General features: G+C 30.2%; 1 protein-coding gene across 4 annotated transcripts in view; it reads left to right on the top strand.

The window, feature by feature from the left end:
• The window catches only part of LOC132942368 (early estrogen-induced gene 1 protein), a 30,945-nt gene extending 11,482 nt beyond the window's left edge, over window positions 1–19,463 (top strand). The window contains exons 3-10 of one of the 4 annotated variants that reach the window (XM_061010686.1): window positions 7,035–7,155; window positions 7,227–7,420; window positions 7,644–7,765; window positions 9,164–9,407; window positions 12,469–12,645; window positions 15,957–16,225; window positions 17,718–17,874; window positions 17,948–19,463. In XM_061010686.1, the coding sequence (XP_060866669.1) occupies window positions 7,035–7,155; window positions 7,227–7,420; window positions 7,644–7,765; window positions 9,164–9,407; window positions 12,469–12,645; window positions 15,957–16,225; window positions 17,718–17,836 (1,246 nt within the window). In that variant the 3' untranslated portion in view covers window positions 17,837–17,874; window positions 17,948–19,463. Of the gene's footprint in view, window positions 1–7,034; window positions 7,156–7,226; window positions 7,421–7,643; window positions 7,766–9,163; window positions 9,408–10,551; window positions 10,867–12,468; window positions 12,646–15,956; window positions 16,226–17,717; window positions 17,879–17,947 lie in introns of all 4 variants that reach the window. The other 3 variants (XM_061010684.1, XM_061010685.1, XM_061010687.1) reach the window with 3 other exon arrangements.
• The last annotated feature ends 732 nt before the right edge of the window (window positions 19,464–20,195 follow it).

Genomic DNA, 20,195 nt, shown 5'->3' with positions numbered 1-20,195 from the left:
TCCCGCGCATAACAGTTTTTGCTATGTTATACATTTGTAAGACGGAGACAATGCATGCGATTATTGCGTCCTCTTAATAATAAGGAAAAATTAATAACGGAAAAATATAGGAATTGTGACGCAACATTGTTTTTGTTGTTGTATTCAAAAAATAGTTAGTACCTTAAGATACTTGAAATTTAGGTAGGTAAAATATTTTTATTTCATTTTACACAATATTTAAAGCATTTTATGGAAAATGAAACTTTTTAGTTTATTTTTAAAATTATACTGATACCATATTTTTAAAACTTTTAAACGTATTATGTAAAAGGTTTGTCATCTGGTTTTTTATGAGTTGTCCTTACTACAATTATAACATTTCAAAAATCATATTAATATAAATTTTTTTGGCATTTTTGTTCTGTTTTTTACAAAATGTTATTATAATATTATTCGTACAAAAAAAAAACATTTTTTCTAAAATAATTTTAACGAATAATATAATGTGTTGTAATTGCTTTTCGGCTATTCGGCTTTATTGTATATTATTATTTTCAATATAGGTACGCACTGTATGTACCAATATATTTCGATTAATTTTATACTATTCATAGCATTCTACAGCACATCTCATACTTATAAAATCATGTGTGACATTTTGGCAAAAATAGTTATACTTGCCGATTTAAGAAAATATTAATAATAAAATAAATATAATATATTACAATATATAAATATATGATAGGTATACTTTAATACTTAGCTTCCTTAAGAATTTATTCTTATCTTTTGTTTATAGAATCGTTTCTTCATATACATACAATAAATTTTCATTGTTTTAAAATTGAATACATCCATGTGACAGTGATCTATTGAATTACGAAGTTTACTTAAAACTTACTATTTAGCAGAAGCGAATCCCTTGTTTTTTTAAAATTAATTTTCCCATAAATGGTGTTTTTCAATTGACTTATCTATTTTATATTACTATTTTTTCGCCACTACTCGTCAACCAATACTATTTTAATTTTCGCATTGATCTATTTTTTAGTATTTGTTTGCATTCAGACATCAGTTGATCGTTTTATGTGCATATTATTTTATCATTTGTATTACTTATTTTTATCACATCATAATATTTCACCCATCATAATATTTAAAGAAATATTATAACACGATATTGTATTCATATATTTTGAATTAATATATAATTCTTTCTTTATTCTCTGCCGATGAGGTATAAGCTTACAAGTTATAACTAATAACCATTGTTTCTTAAAATATTATTTTTGTAGGTAGTTGTAGGGGGTCCTTTCAATAATAATTATTTGCTAACCGTTGTCAATCGGCTCTCAATAGGAAATAACAAATATTTTCTGCATATTGTGTTGGCCCATCGCGCATGATCATAATATATCATATAGCAGTGGTATTTTTATATAAATATTGTCACGTGAATTGCTGCGGTTTTGTTTACACCCCAAAAAAAGGACGAGGTGGCCGAGCGGTATAACGCGACGGATTCGGCACAGCCGGTCCGAGTTCGATCCTCGACCACTGGGCGGCATTTTTCTCCGTGCAAGTCACGGTGTCCGGAGAACAAGTGCCGCCATCCCCCCACCCCGGGGCACGGCAGAAACCTACGTGTGCCCCATTAGAAATTCTGCCAAACACAACACACACGTGTACCAACCTACCCAATATAAAACCTACCAAACCTACCCAATATAAAACCTACCAAACCTACCCAATATAAAACCTACAGTACCCTCCCCACACCCAATGGCCTATGTTGCCGCGGGTTACTCAATAAAAAAAAAAAAAAAAAATAATATATTATAATATATAATATAATAATAATAATATAATTACTACAGACTTAAGAATATTTAGAGCTAAGTGAAATCTTATCTATAGTAGTTGAGATAGTTGTAGTGATGTTATGATTAATTTTTTGGCTCTGCTATCGTTCTGTGGTCATTCATACTATTACACAGGTATTTATTTTTGGCCACTCCTGATTTATAAATTATTTAGTCGATGTCTATTTTATGATATAGAGTAGGTACACTGCGTGTGCGCTAAATTATATTGTTTGTATCGACTTCTTATCCATTCACTAAAGTAAGTATCTATATAATTTATATTATATATACATAGAGCTACTAAAGTATATGTACATACCTAAGTAATATATAGGTAGACGGAATCATGAAACTATTATAGTATATTTTCTGCTCTGGGTGTGTATGTACTATGTACCTACTATATAATATGTAGGTAGTTCAATTGATGAAACGTATGATACTCGGAAATTGCATATATTGACTATACCTTATAATAATATAAAATATATACGTTTGAATTGTATAGATACGCGTGCACGTCATCGATGCATACCGAAAGCAATAATACATAAAATATGGCTACACATAAAATAGTATTAATTTTATTAAAAAGCTATAATAATATTCAAACAACTATTTTCGTATAATAACATAACAGTTTCCTTGAGTAAAAGAAAATACCGAAGGTTATTTTTCTTAAAAAACTATGCTTTTCATGCGGAAAATGATAAATGTTAATTGTGTAGATATAAAATTTGTGTTTTTCTTTTCTAAGTACCCACTAATGCATATATTATATATATATAAATTATTAATACATCTTTACGCTATTATAACATGAATCGAATTTTAAAGTAACATTATAATATCGCATCGATAATTAATAATAATAATTGTTTTTGAACCAACTATCGTTTGTATTTAAATTGTTATAGGCACGTTAAATGCATCCGCGTTTAGTAAATATCTGATGGTTTACGTTATAGTGCGAAAAAATTTAATTTCTATAGTGCCTAATATGTTCTATTTATATATTATAATAAGAGCATATTATTACATTACGTGCAGATAATGTGTATGATACGTACAAATAACTATTGCCTTTCGTTGTAATTATGAAGTCGTAATAGTAGTCTTACCTACATGTTAAAATACAGTAGCCTAGGTTATTAAATTTTATTTTAATGTATTATCTCGTTCATAACTATTTGACAGTTTTTATTTTTTATCTATACCTAGTTTGTTTATATGTTATTTTTTTCTCATCATTGTTGCAAGTGCAAAACCTTATCATAATTCATAATATAATTTTGTAAATAATTTTTATTTAGTATCACTAATTATCAAAAACATGTTATTTGAACCACGGGTAAAATTAAATGCAATAATAACCGGATGAATTTAAGGTTATTACGAGATATATTTTATTATTCAAGCAGCATTTTTAAATGTATTACTTTTAACGGTAATAATTGATTTTTAAATACTGGTGACTGCAGCGTCTATGTGTTCGATTAACTATACATAATAGTATAATATACATGTATATGAATTTACGCCCTTTAATTTCCATCTAAATCAATAAGAGTCCAACGATTCTACTTCTACCGTATAGTCTATACTCAACAGATATTTCGTATCTTTTTTGCGTTAAAATATGTGGTTTATAACATATAGCAACATAATTTATCGTGTGTATCTTAGATAGGTAGTTAGGTCATATACTTTTTGTATATGATCTTAGGTGTGTATATAGGAATCGAGATAAACATACTGGGATACTAAGATCTTTTGTAGAACAATGATTTTTATTTGTCATAAATACGGTACGTGGTATCAGTTACGAAACAAACAAGACAATACATTATATAGGTTCCTATGTAGGTATAATATGAGCTTCGTAACGATGATACTCGTACATAAATTTAACTTCTATAATTTATAATTTATGTTTAAGTAAATCCTACTATCATAATATATCTTTTTTTAATATTAAGATTTAAATTTGAACCTTGGATGGATGTACTGCTTTCATGTAGGCATCGGATAACCTAATCCTTTTACTTTAATGTTTTATTCAGATCGTACATCTGCAGTGGTAGTGTAGTATAATATAGCATCTTATATTATTATAGTTTAGCACTTTAGTTCGAAACAATACCACGCTTAACGCAGTAATCATTTCAATTGTCCTTGGTGGTGGTGCGGTAGGTTGGTTTCGTTTTTTTATACTAGGTATCAGACACAAAAAATATTAATATACAATAATATAATTTGTAAAAACGACATTGACCACAACGCATAATTAGGTGTAGGATACCACTGCTTACTTCTATGTTTACTATGTATACTTGTAGGTACTATAATAATATAATATTACTACTTTTATTGTTTTACTTACGATTTATTTGTTATATTACTTTTTTGGCGTTTTATACAACGCGTAACCTACTCGCCTGTAACCTAACTAGAACGAATACATTTATAACGCTTTAGGGGGAGGGGGGGAAATGCTTACAAACAAAAATGCGATTGGTCCAATATAATATACCTACTCAGGATCTCGTAGTGCCGGATACAAAACTATATAATTATAACATTGTCATGACTCATAGATATTTCTAATAACGGACGTAAATGCCATAGTGATTTTTTCCAATCACACGATCATAATGCTGTACTATTGTTTATACTGATTTTCATTGTAAGGATTCGTAATTCGATTTATATCCTTGTGTGTTCAATAATGTTTAGTATATAGATTATAGGCTTACCCATTTATAACGAGATAATAATGTAGGTATTAATGTATTATTCATTAAATGTAAATATACCGCGGCAATAAAGATTTACACGACGGACGTCATTTAACACGACTATAATAATAATATATAATAATAAATATAATATAATATGCTACTCTCCTAGCCGCCGACGCATTTGCTCGTAACCGAAATTGTAAAATCATTTATTATTATGACAAGTTATATGATGTGTGTTGTATTATAACAACGGGGGCGATAACCCGAACATTGCGTCCGTACTATATTATACACTGGCATAGTATAATAAATAATAATTTATATCATTAACGAATCATTGATGGATCATTAATGATAATTATTTAACCACATTAATGAAATTATCAGTTTATGCTGTTTAAAAAACTCACCGAGAAGTTTAAAGATAGTTGTTGGTGCTTAATTAAACGTAAAGACAAGGGGACTTAATTATACGACGACAAAATCTATGTGTTCTGTTTAATAATTTACTAAACTATGTAACTATTTTTGTGGACAGAACGTAGTTGCACGTTGGGGTGCGATTGCTTTGTGTTATTATTGTTATTATTTTTTATTTTATTATTATTAATATACTAACATGTCTTCGATAATGATCAATAATTTGACCATCTCTTAGGCAGTCTTGTTTTCTGGAAAATGAAATCTATTAGGTGATTGTTTTTGAGTGGAACATTTTAAACATGTCTCTAATTATCATTATTGCGTATTTGCGTTGTCGAGGGGTATCCGTTCGATAACATTTTACTTCAATGAGCACCAAACAAGTGAATCCTAATATTATAATATATATAATATAATAGTTAATCTAATTAGTAATTATAGTCGTTCAAAGTAAAACTTACGAGTTTTGTTATTGTTCCGTTCCCTCGCATACCTTTATTGTTTTGTCTTGAAAATTAATTTAAATATTTTTTGCGCATATTTGAATTGATGCTGTTGAAAAACAAAACTAACCAATATTAGTACGTATTATTATTTCGATTAAATTTATCGCAGAGACGTCCCTGCCGAATTTCGGAGTATCTATATGCTATTTCATAGTATTCTCGGTTGTATGCGGTGGATACTGCAACTATTTCATTGATTTTTTTCGTTACAATATTTAAATCTATATACTTATTATGTTATAATATTTCGTTATAATAACGGTCCATAGTGTAAGAATGAGCTGTCGTTTGAATTTGATGCATTGAAAAAAAAACTGGAAACCTTCCAAACCTTCGAAATCCTTCCATAGTAAACAGTTTTTTCTCAGCGAACGGTAGCCAATTTCGTTGGCGCTAAATTCCTTTCATCGTCTCCTCAACTAAAGTGTATTGCACGTATATAGGTACAACGCGTAAATATACGCATGTGCTGCCTAGGAGCCAACAAACGAGAAACATGTGTCTACCCAGTGGCCAGTAACCGTGTACAGTTTTGCGGAATGTCTGCCGGAAAGTATATGGTAGTGTTCTGTCAAACACGTTTCAAGTGACTGATTTGGAGGAAAGATGCGTGTATTTATAGTAGATGCTATAGAATATAATATAAGGCGCGTGTAATGCCGTTATATAGCGATGGACCTGCAACTAAATAGAAAAATATCAGATAGCTAGTAGCTTTATTATAATATAATAATATAGATGCATTTATTTTTTATAATTATTCATAATTATTCATAAATATATATAATTATTATATATTTATAAGTATATAAAGTAATATTACACATACCTTTTTTGTTGCTTGATTTATTGCCTCACATTCATCCAGTTCGTATGACGATAGAATTATAGTTAAAAAAAAAACTATTTTATTCGTTAAACACATTCACATGTTCATATGGTATATTCATATATTACTTGTATTGAGCTGTGTATGCATCTGTAATATTACATAGTACATTTTTGGGAGAATTCTTAATAATCGAAACCTACACATTGTTAAATATATATAGGTAAAATATTTTATGTATACAGTATTACCATTAGTATAAAAACAAACATAATCTTTAAAAATAATTTAAAGATACTCATATATAATATTTATATATATTGGATAATTATTTAGGTTAAATTGAAGAGTCGTAAAAGTATAAAAATTTCTAGTGATGACTGCAAAGTCAATGATCCAATTCGCTAGCCAAATGTCTGTTTTAAAGTTTTCACACTATCGTTGTACAAAGCAGTAGTACAGTCTAACTGCCAAATGTCTAAAGTTTACGATATCTTAAAATTAAAAAAACTACATAATAATAATGTACTTAATTTTTTTGTATTTGCATTATATTATTTCTTTACGGTGTCAATTCTCTGCCTATTTACAATAATAATGTAATATATATAGTTTATACTATATATACGTATCATGTACCAATATTATTGTTTATACTAAGCCCCGTGCGTATGATGTGTTACAGAGAGGAGGTTCGAGATCACACAGTCCGATGGGGTGCTAAATTCGAATTCGTCTGTAAGATGAGCGCCAACGCGTCCACCGGGATAATGGACCCGTGTAACCTTCGGATATCTGTTCGCAAAGTATATCATACTCGTGGATGCGGAATCATCGTTTTGTAAAAAAAATGATTTTAATCGTTTGTGTCATATAGGAATTGAAAGGTGGTCGCAGCTTTCAAAAACTCGGTTTCACCGACGTTAATTTGGCTGAATTGGCTGGAGCTGGGTTGAGTTCGAGGCGCTGTTTACTAGAAGGGTACGACACCCGGCACCATCGACAGGACAACTCTATGCTCCGAATATCCGTGTCCATGAACATGTTAGCCGGAGACATATTGTTCAAAGTGTAAGTAGAAAATACTTTTACCGTTTTAAGTGTACATGTTTAGTGTTAACAGATTTATTCCACCATATTATAATTTGTAAGTCCTTTGTAAATTTACTAGTTATATAGTGTACATTATTTTTCGGGTGTTTAATGTATATGAGCACAAGTTTAACTTTTTGGTCTTCAACATATTTAATCTATATAAAACTATTATTAAACAAATATTTTCAATTTTCCGCAGGCCAACATCCGCCTTAAATCAAAAACCCACTACCAATGGTGATATCCCGCAACGCGAAGATACCGAATACCCGAGCAGCGGATTCGGTAGTTTGCCGAATACGCGATCGTTATTTCCATCAGGTATGCATACGCAGATACACTTCGAGTATATGGGCGCCAATTTATGACTTTAACCTACTATGAGCTAATATGTATACGTCTATAAGATGTAATCGGCCCAGATGCGCATAACGTTACAAATATTTTTTAAGAAGTAATTCAAATGAGTTGCCGCCGAGGTTAAGTCTTTCATCATAATTTATTTAGATTTAATTATTTTTCATACTACAATATATTATGATAATGGAGACATGCCATTATATACAATATATATCCGAAATTTCTCAGTGGGAGGAGACTGATTTCATATTGTTCTGTTTGTTTTTTTGGCATATTTTTATTTGTCTTTAACTAACGATGCGTTATTCTTGTATACTGATTAAATTACGTGGGCAGGTAGTTGAATATCGATTTCGTGTTTTTTCCACTTATGAATGTTTAATTTTTTATACGTAAATAATATTATTTATACCTATATATTAAATAAATATATATATATATATATAATTAAATGTGACTCTCTGACCTACTTCCGAAATATCCTCTATAAACTCTAGGTACTTAATATTTTCAAATCTTGGTCGTCGCTCTATAGTCTGTACTGAGTTGTTTAATAGGTTTGCTTAGGTTCTTAAAGACTAGAATAATTATGGAAAACGGGAGGTCGCATTATTAACCAACATTATACAATAAGGTTTGTGTGACTCAAGATATCCCTGATCTCATTATGATAATGGAATTCTATATAACTAACTTTTTTTTTAATGCATTTCGACGTTCGCTAATAGTATAATATAGGAAACTATGTCGCGTATAATTACCATCTAAAAATATTTAGACTGTTTTTCTTTTATCGTATTGTTACGAAATAAAAACTATTTCTGTGGAAGACAAATCATATAATAATAAATTACTATTTTATTCGTTTTTATGAAAAACACAACAATAAAATGTAAACAACAGTTATTAGTACATCATTTTAAGAGTTGACGTTTTAAATCGGTAGATATTAATGATTTTTTTGAACATAAAAAAGCAATTAATTTCAACAATACGCATATTTTCTAGTCGCAAAAAAAAATATATATTTATAACCATACGAATTGTTTTAATTAAATTTGCATAATATACGGTTTTCTGCGCTTCTAAAACAACACGGGACGTCGAATTAAATGATTTTTTTTCTTCAAAAATACAATATGATGAGTACCTACCTACCTACATTTTATCGTTTATTTATAATAACTGTTTATAATACACAATACACCGCATCTGTCTTGCTGAATAAAGCGTCACGTGGTGAAAAGCTAAAGCCTGTGCATATTGTTGATTACCTGTATACGGGCCGTGTATTCTCAGCTGATCTGTGATATATTTTAATGTACGCTTAATGATACCGGATATAAAACATGTTTGTAGACATTCCATCCATGAGCGGTTTAGAGAAACACGATGCCGTGTCCGAGTCGAATCAAAATCATTCGGAACAATTAGAAGACGATGCGATGGTGATGGTACACGACAACGCCGCCGCGCCCACGGCCACTAACCACTTGGCCGGCTCGAGTGGACATTCCCGTAACTCATCGAACACCAGCAAAGGCTCTAGTTCTCACAACTCTCATTCGAGACACAGCAGTTCCGGTGACAGCGGGCACGTCCGGTAATATAATAATTATTATAGGTTGAATAAAATAATAAAATATCCTTGTACAATGGTCGGATACCTATTGTGTTGTGCGATATAATATACGTACTAGTCACTAGTGTACTACTATATACCACGTACACTTCAGTTACCTATACTATAGTATAGATGTATTATACATCATGTATAATAGGTACGTTTGTATTATAATATTGTTATAGTGCAGCGCCGTTATCACTTATTAGTTATTTGAATGAGTACATTTAAAAAGTATTTTCGCAGTCGAATGAAACGTACGAAACTATAGTACCCACTTATATCGTGATCTATAGACCGCGGTCTAGTAAATATTGATACATTTGTTTTTCGTTCTATTCGGACAATGTTCAAATTGTACAGGTATTATATTATGGCGGGCGAATAGAATCGGCTTAGAGTTCTATGACCATGAAGATGGGTCACCCAATCTCTCTCAAACCAATCTAACCCATATCAACGCTTAGCAAATTATTAGCAAGTTACGTATTAAAATTTGTAACTCATTATTTTCAAGTACGTGACAAAAATAAAGAAAGGCGTGGGCCAATTTCACGTAGCCCACCGAACTTCAAAAATTCGTACATGTCGTAGGGTGGACTAGCACATTTTTTTTTATGGACTTACAATTACTTGGTAATTATAAGGAATCGAATGATACCAGTTTCGAACGTGTGGGTGAAAAAAGTTGGGCTACGTGAAGTTGGCCACCTTTCTTTATGTTTGTCCCGTACTTGAAAATAATGACTTACAAATTTTAAAACGTAACTTGCTAATTCTTGCTAGGTAATTATTTGCTAAATGTTGATATGGGTTAGATTGATTTGAGAGAAATTGAGTGGGTCATCTTCACGATCATTAGAATTTTATCGCGGTTCTCCTCCGTCCGCTAACCGCTGCAGAGCTATTTTTTTTTCTTATCGTATATTATATTATCAAGTTTTTTATAGACGTAACAGTAATATTAGTATATTATATTACAACCTATATCGTTATATTATTATGTTCGAAAGCGGACTATAATATATCATAGTATTTACTATTCAATAATTACTGCGTACCTACGTGAATGTCGAAATCGCGAAGTACCTACCTATCTACTATTGTGACATACCTACATCAGGTCGCCGTCCTGGCCCGTGTGGTCGCCTAGTCTGTTGCCGCCGCCGGCCACGCCGCCACCATCGCCGCCGCATCAACAGCACCCTCAGCAGCCTCCCACTACGCCCTTGTGGAGCAGCCCTCGGTCAAGATTCTGGTCGCTACGCCAAGCCAAACACCAGCCGCCGTCGCCTCAAGTATGCACCCACCAGGACGCGTTCCGGACTCCGGACAACAAGCACGGCGGAGGGTTCCGGTTCCCGCCGTGGTCCGGACCGTCGCCCCGGACCAACTCGTCACCTGGCCTGTCGCCCCTTACCCCAGATTCCCCTAATAGGTAACGACCCTCCTGCCGTCATGGCACCCGCGAGCTACGCCACCTGCTGTCTTTTTCTTAAGATAACACGCTTCAGCCTTCACTTAACTACCTTCGTATAATGCTACTTCTTATCATCGTCGATACGGACCTATACCTTTATATAGCATACATATGTTTACGTGGACTTCCATTTATATATTCTTATATTGTTGCAATAATTTTAATTAAATTTTATCTACAGTATACATCTATACCTATGTAACACGGGATGTGTGTTTCTGGCGTTTAAGACATTCTTGTTTGTTCTGACGGATTTTGTTTTTGGTAAAGTGTTTATTTACAAATTTAACTATACTATATATCACACTTGTTGAACTATATTTTAATTATTTTGTAAATATACTCTGGAAATGTTTCTGATTACCCAACTATGAACTAACAGTTTACAATAACCTGGTTAGTATGGGTATACAGAACTATTGATTTTTAATATTAAATTAATTGCTTATTATTATTGAGTTTAGACGACTATAGTAGGTATTGAAGAGAACAATTTTGTGAGATATAGCCGGCAACCGCTACTTCGTGGTGTTAGCTAAACTTAATAAAAAATTGTTTGAAAACAATTTGAATATTTTTATGTATGTTGGTATGAAAAGAAAATCTGTCTAATATGTTAAAAAACTGTACCGTAAATTAGGAGGTTTCTTTATTTTTTTCTCGCACGATTCTTGATTTTGTTTAGTACCTAATAAACCTATGTCAAATTTTAATTTAATCACTCAATTCCTTCCCGCGCATCACGGATGTTGTTAATTTTGATAAAATATAATATACAAGATGTGTTTAGTCATAGTCGTTAATATATATTATTTATAATTTATTATATTTTGTCTGCGTCTGTTAGTTATAAAAAATGTTGCTGACGACTTCAACTGCATTATAATAGTTAAAATGTCTATGTATACAATATGTAGGTATTATGTAGTAGGTTTTCCGAACGTAATATGCATATTATAACGCATGTGCAATGTATATCGGGTGATAGACATCGAAGCATATTGAAAAAATATTACGTGTTTATTTTTACATGTATTTAGTATATATAATTTATTTGTTGAGTAGGTCTATCGCAATGTAAATTTCATAAATCTGTTTAAAATTTAAAGTTTTGAATTATGAATATTATATGATAATAAGATCTAGGTATATCTACATAGAGGCGTCGCGGCAGCAATGCGAAAGCAATTCCCGCGGCGCCGTCGGTTCAAAACGAAAAAAAAAAAGGTATATCTACATAATATATGCTAAAACGTATAAATGTACAAAAAAGAATTTAAAAGTATTAATTTTAACCAAATTTACAATATAATATTTGTATCGCGATCGACTGACTCGACATATTATTTCCGTGCTGTATATTGTATACAATAATATGTGGGTAATTTATGCTTACAAATGATTTTAAGACTTATGGGAGGGTGTCTGGGGAAGGCTGTAGGGTTCTTTAGCTCTATAAGAGGTTTTGAGTTACGTACATACGTCCTACTTATATACATAATCTAAATGCACTTAACTCTTGTACATCGTCGTGTTTGTGTGTGTGTTGTGCGTGTTCAGGGGCAGTTGTATGCACCACCGCAAACTGCTGTTGGAAAGCACGACTGCGGGTGGTTGCGTCGCAGTGTTGCCGGGCCTGCTCAACATGAACTCGCTTCAGAAGCTCCCGGAACTGGACAAATCGCTCAGCACTTCCGACACCTTAGTGTCGTCTCCGTTCAGGCGGCCGAGCCAAATGTTAGTCGGTTGGAGTTCGTGTTTGTTTGTGTGTGTGTCTGCATGAGATGTGTCTATGCGTCATATAATATACTTGCATCCGTTTGCGTCGTTTTTACAGCTTTTATCGCTGCTGAGTTAAAATTTTCGAATTATCCTCGTTTCGAATAATATGATAATTGATAATATTGCATGAATTTTATTTTTTAATCGTTTTGTTTTCCAGCCGTCGGATGATTCGGAATAGTATACATATCTATTGGTATTATATACATATTTTCTTGATAATTTGGTGTGATTTTGAAAATAATATTTTCATTTAGGACATAGGTACTGAGTGTAACAGGAAGACCTGACAAATGAAATAGCTTTTGTTCAAATCAATATTTAAAAATTGTTTTTTAATATATAATTTATAGTCACTATGCTACACGTATAATATAAAATTTTTTATTTTTTAATATTTTTTGAAAAAAATCAAGAAAGACAATTTTTAGATCTGTTTATAAGAATAATTTTAATGATTAACATTTATTTAAGTTAAAAAGTTTATTTTTTAGAATTTTTTAAAATATCAATATTTTTTGTGTAAATTAATTTAGAACGTAATAACTTTTTTCAAAACATTATTTTTGGGAATTTCCTGACATGAGTATACTTTTTAAATTATTTATTAACCATATCATTTTCACAATTTAAGTAGCATCATTTTTTTTTCAGGTCTTCCTGTTACACCCTATATATTGAATTAATTATAACACTTCATTTTGATAAAAAAAAAAATGATGCCTTTTTCTATTTTAATTAGGCTATTTTTTTTTTAATAACAACTTATTTCTAATATAATCAGATGCAGAATATTTTGCTAAAACTTTCGATGTATATGTATCAAATTGAAATATTAAATAAATAGTTTTAAAATAATTTGCAGAGTTAGGACCTACACCATTTTACTGTGTTCATCGAAATTTTAAATGCATATTAATATTAAATAAATCTTTAAATAACTATTTATTAATTATTCATTCATGGCATTTTTTAGAAAAGTATTCTGATTCTAACTATGAAATAAAAAGGCTTGTAATTGGATGTTGCTCTGCTGTACAGTAGGTTACAAGTGGGTCACTGTATAATCGATTGTATTAAATTTGAATTCAATGATATAATATATTTATATCATTGTCCACGAAAAACGATTCTGACCGGAGACGGTTCGTCAGTCTGGATATTTTATATTGTTATTATTTATTATAGCCCGTAAGTTGAATTAATATTATAAATTACTACAAAATAACTAAAATCGTTATTCGTCACAATTTTTTATTCGTTTCTATGATGATAAACAAAGCGTTAGAAATTAAAATCCCGTTTTAAGCGATTTTTCGTAATTTGTCGGTGGTTTTTCCCATGACGTTAAATAACTATTGAGAAAATCGATAAATGACCTTTTAAAGTCAATTGATCCAATTTGTTAAAAGATAAGATACGATATGTTGAAATCGAAGCACTTTGTATACAAGATAAAAAAAAATTAATACCATTGTAAAATCACTATAATAATAGATCACTATAGATTCCTTGCTCCGCTCAAAATTTAAAATAGACTGTTATAAATACTACATAAAAATAATGTGTTTCAAAATCAAAGCAATTGACTTAGAAAGTTTTTTAGCTGTGTAATTAGATTATCGTGTATATGTACATATAATGCATGTATAATATATATATAGATATTAGATAATATGTCGCATTAATTAATTTAATCGATTTTATTACTGTTTTTGTTCAATTTTTTTTTTCAATATGAGTTGATTTGACGTTCTATAGTATGTTATACATATAATATTATAATGACTCCGAGGTAAAAACCTATGCTGATATGTTATCGTCTCATCGGTATTATTAAAAATGATTCATTTATATAGTGGTTTTTTTAGAATCGGGCTATTGATAAACTTCGAAACTGTAAATATTTAATTTAGTTGAATTTCTTTTAATTTGAGTTAATCCGTCGGATATGAACATTGACACGATTAATGAAATATAAAAAAAAAACTATTTATTTTTCTTTAGGTTTATTTTAATTGTTTTTTACACAATCGTACGGGGTATTTATTACAGAGATCTCAGAAAATGTGTAAATATATGATGCTACCATAATATATTTGAAAACATGGTACCTAGTGCTTAACATTCATGTTGTATGGAATTAATCATCTTCAAAGCGCTTATTGTTTTTCATTGCATGAATTACTAATTATTGTTAATATTATTTTGCTTTTACGTTTTATACTCATACTTATACAATGCAGTGTTTTTCGAAAATAATTAATGATACTGTAATAGTATTAATGTATTATGTATCCCTTTCGTCTCCCTTACTGCTGCATATTTACGGGGCAAAAGTTTTTCGAAAATTATCGATTTTAATCATTTTACGCAGTCGTAAATTTACCATAAATAAAATAAAACTCATAAAGTCGTAACATTTATAATTCATGATGGTGCCGTTCCGCTGTTCGCTGCTGTTAATAATAATAATATATTGTTTCTCTCGCTTCTCGACGCAATAATTAAATTTCAGTTTAATATCTTAAGTATAATAATGTGATATATTTCAGCCACATCAAGTTTCTCATATTGGGCATAATAATAGTAATAATAATAATAATAATATGGTGACATTTAACGGTTTTTATGCACCCGCGTTTCGCTTTTCAGCACCCGCAGCTGGCGTATTACACTCATTTCACTTCATATTATTATAGTATATACCTACTATAGGTAGGAATATTATTGCGTGAAATATTTACATATTTATTATATGCGGGGTGTTTTAAATTGTGTGGATTGCGTTAATTTGCGGTCAAGCCCTCTTCTGAGAGCGCGTTTTTCTATCCTATATTTGCAGTCTGCAAAAGTCAGTTAGATAGTGGATGATAAATTTAAAAAATAATTTTAAATAAAACCTAAACTCGTACATTTTTAGTACTGACATGAAAAAATAGCATAATGTGATCTATATAATGACTTAAAGAAGTAATCGTATGATATTTTAAGTCTTAACATACATTTTTTAGGAAATTTCTCTTTTAAAGTTTCTTAATCAAAACTTTCTATCAATGTCACTATTATACGCACGACGCATACAATATTTGAAACCCCCTGTATACATATATTATACGTGATGCATAAAATATGCTTGCATGCCTAATACATATATATTATATACATATTTAAGCCGTTAGTTATATTATTATGTTCTACAAACAATGTGCTCGCTCTTCATTGTCTGTATTTCTGATCGATTTGTCTCCGCGTGTCCCTTTCAGCCTGACGTCTAGCGGCACGGCCATATCCGCGTCCCAAGCATCTCCCGTGCTCAGCGGTGTTGAGACCGGTTCGTTAGATCGCGGCAAAGCTGCCCTGGAGCGGCGCAACAAGAAGTCGGCCGCGACGGGTGGCAGTGTCACCGACGATGGCTGTGCAAAGGCATCTGGGCGCGTGGAGGTGACCAGGGTCAACCCGGATAGTCTCATTGACCAGCTGCTCAGGGCCACCAACCTGGACGACCATTCGGCTGACGAGGACAACAAGCCCAGTAAGTTTAATTTACTTATATATTGACAATTAATATTATATCACATTATTTTTGTTACCTATTATTATTGTTGTCGTTACTCATCAGCAGAATTTCGGAAGGAGCTTACGCCGAAAATATAAGTCACCATACCTACTAAAAATATTACTATATCATTACTATGATGTATATTATATACTTATTACTATATAATTGTTTCTTTATACTTACGTGTGTCACATGATTAATAATTAAAAAAACATACTAATTTAAAAAAAATTAGTTTTTAAAAATTGAATTTAGGATACCTGCACGGGTTTTTCTATAACTGAAGTTATAAGTACGGTGCAGGTTAAATTTGATTATTTTATAATATTATGTCTAAAACCATACTAAAAAAGTAAGTTTTTTGAGTTTTTCGAGTCTACCCTGAATTTTGGAAAAAATAAATTTTTCCCAAGTTTTTTTGGTATTAATTTCACTGTAACAAAGAACGTATTTTTCACACTATCAGATTCAGTACTTTTTAAGACACATTTAGAAATAAATTGAAAATTGAAAAATGAGCATTGTACTAAACTAAATTTGTTTCCATTTCATTGAATATTTTGATACTAAAGATATTTTTTTTTAAAATACTTATTTGAATTTTATAGTATTCAAATTTCAAGTACGTTAAGCTATTCACTATAATTTATACAACTCAACAAAACGAATAAATTAACAACTAGTGGAAAAAAAACTATCAAATTTATGAATATACATTAAGTACATTATAATAATTTATATTATGTAAATACATATGAAATAATATAATAATATATTATTTCTACTAATTGATAACACATACATTAAAATACTAAACACAAAATGTAAATAGGTATTATATTTAAAATTGTAAACGTATATTATCATAAACAGTAAAGTAAGTGTTTTACTTATAAAACCATACAAATCTATTAAGGTGGGTGTATTTAGTATTGCACTTTGTACAATATACATTTTTTTATTAGGTATTAAGCTCTAATTTGTACTTATTAAATTATAATATTGCCACGATTAAAGATAGTATGGTTACCCAACGAATCTAGAAAAGTGTCTACCGAAATGAATCTCCATTATCAGTATTAAACAGCTGGAGACTTACGCACTAGTGCTTTTTTATTGTAGTGACTATAAATTTCATTACCTTTCAAATGTAAATTTTAGTTCCGTGATAGCCACTATGACATATAAGCGCTAGTGCTTAAGTCTCCAGCTGTTTAATTTAACTTTAATACTGATTATAGAGATTCATTTCGGTAGACACTTTTTAAGTATGGGAACCATGGGTCGATGGGAAACCATACTATCTATAGCCGTGAATATTACTAAGGTTTGTTTATCTATAACTTGTCCCCCCCCCACAAGAGGTCTATCAGTGGGGGGTCTAGTACACTTTGTATTATATTATTCAAATTCTAACTAATTATAAAATATTGTATTTTATATTTTTATTTTTTTGGTTTTATAGGATCGGGGCTACAGTTGTTCATTGCCAAAGACGGTACGACCACACTCGGCAGTCAGGACGTCAAGTGTCACATGTCTAACAGTCTGTTTAAACAGGTTGTGATGGAAGACAATAGATAACGCCCAGAGCGTGTAAATCTAAGATTATGTTCTATTTAGTAGGTCAAATAAAACTAATAATACAATAATAATACAAATTTGTAATGCTAATTTTTATTTTTATTTTTACAGAGTATTTACGAGCTTAACGCTTTTTTTGTTTTATAAAAAAGCTTACTTTGACTGAACACCCAATAAGTTTCGGTCGTGGTGCTGCTTTCCATTCATCGTATGGCACATGCATTGCCTCTTATAGTCTTATTACAGATTTACTGTTGTCAAAGGCCTCCGTCGATGTTGTTATCTATTGGTCCGACCAACAAAGTTTTATATATTTATTATACACACATCCAAACTATATAACAATTCAATTTTTCACAATATTAATATATATTTATTTATATATTATATAATATACATTGTTAAGTGCTGCTCTCCTCATGTGATGACATACATTACCAAACCGTGAAACTAACACTGTTAATTATATATTTTGGTGTCTGGATTATGTTGATCCTTATGTAGCTTGTTATCAAGAATTATTATATTTTTTATCTCTCCGCGTATCATTGTGTCATGTTAAACAGCAATGTATTGGAGTATTCGACAGTCCATCGTGTAACGAACGATTAAGTCACAAAACAATGTTCCTATAAAAGTCAGACGTGCACAATGACATTAGTGTTGACATCTGTTATCAAATATATAATATTATAAATATATTTACTAATATAAAAGTGAAATATATTATGATATCTGAACTGTTGTGCTTTCATTGCACACCGCAAGTATTTCAATCGTTTTCGCCCAATGGACTTTGCTACGGGACAATAAAGGCTCCCTATAACCTCGTCAATTTGGAAACGATATTCATTTCATCGTCATATATATTTATATTTATTTTTTTTTTGTCATTGTTATGAACAACACCATTGATCTCTCTCAGATAAATTAACCTGTGAAACATCCAGTCACGTCATTAATTACGCACCGCATATTATATTGTAATACGTAAGCATTATCTTGTATTATTATTTATTTATTGTTTTTTTATTTTTAAATGGTTTGAAAGCCGCTTTGTCGCACTGAAAATTAAAAGATGATTTGGTCAATTGAATTAAAACAATTTAATATTATTTATTTTTATTGACAATTTTATTATATCTTTTTCTTGTGTTATTATTATTATTATTATTATTATTATTTTCTGTTTGTTGAGCTCAAAATGGACTATACGACTTGAAATAATCATTGTTGTTATTTACTTATACCTAATATACATTATTATTTTATTATATTTTTTTGTCATCTTGAATTGTTATAATTAATAGATATTTGTTTTATTTGTAAACAATAATAACTATAGTTAGGTATCTAATCAATTTTGTAACTACTATGTGCGCAACTAGTCATTTTCACATTAAATACACAACGTACGATAAAAGAACAAAGAGATGAACTGTTCAGAATTAAAAAAAAAAGATTAACTACAATACATTTTTTTTATATAATTAAATACTAGTAAAGCAGACATATTATTTTTTGGTGCATTACATTTTTTTAATGTTTTGCAGTTGCTTGTATTAAAACATTTTCACAAAGGTTTAAATTTTACTATTTTAAATTATATAATTTTGATAATCTCTGATCATTGTTTTATTTATTATTATTATTATTATTTTTACTCAAAATGTATATTACTATTGTGCTCACACATTGTAAAAATGTGGTATATTCATAATAATTATGAAATAATAATGTTAATTGTATTACTACAAACTGGTGTACAAATTAATTGTTTTAAAATCTGACAGAAATTAACAAAATTTGACATTCAAATTCAGTTTTCTGAATTATGATACATTGTTCAATATATCATTGCGTTGTATATCTAATCGGTTTGAACGATTAAAAGTGTTATTTGTTTTTGAAAATGATTTTGTATTTTTAACGTTTTTATTATTTATTGCTTTACTCTATTTGCATATACTATTACACCAGGTAAACAACGTGTTGGTCACTGGTATAATTTATGAACAGTTTAATAGAAATACAAAAATTAAATTATATTTTAGTCAAAATCTATGCATTCATATTGGCCAATCACTGTCATCACTGTCTAATCTCTCTTATAAAGTAGTACACAAGTATGTAGTAAACTTGTGTCAGCTGTTAAAGTTAAGTTCACTATAACATGCAACTATGTAATTTAGATATTTAAGATAAAGATATTTGATCAGAAATTAGTGAATTGTTGAAAAAAATATACAACAAACAGAAGAAGTCACTCTGCTGTATATAGTAGATTTTGAATGAACTCAGTCATTGAGTAGGTAACTGTAATGATTTTTTTTTCAAAATTTGATTTACAATAATGTGT

Source organism: Metopolophium dirhodum, chromosome 4, assembly GCF_019925205.1.
Source record: "Metopolophium dirhodum isolate CAU chromosome 4, ASM1992520v1, whole genome shotgun sequence".
Classification (NCBI taxonomy): Eukaryota; Metazoa; Arthropoda; class Insecta; order Hemiptera; family Aphididae; genus Metopolophium; species Metopolophium dirhodum.
The sequence above is the reverse complement of the archived record's forward strand: the minus strand, read 5'-3'. Positions and strand labels throughout refer to the sequence as shown.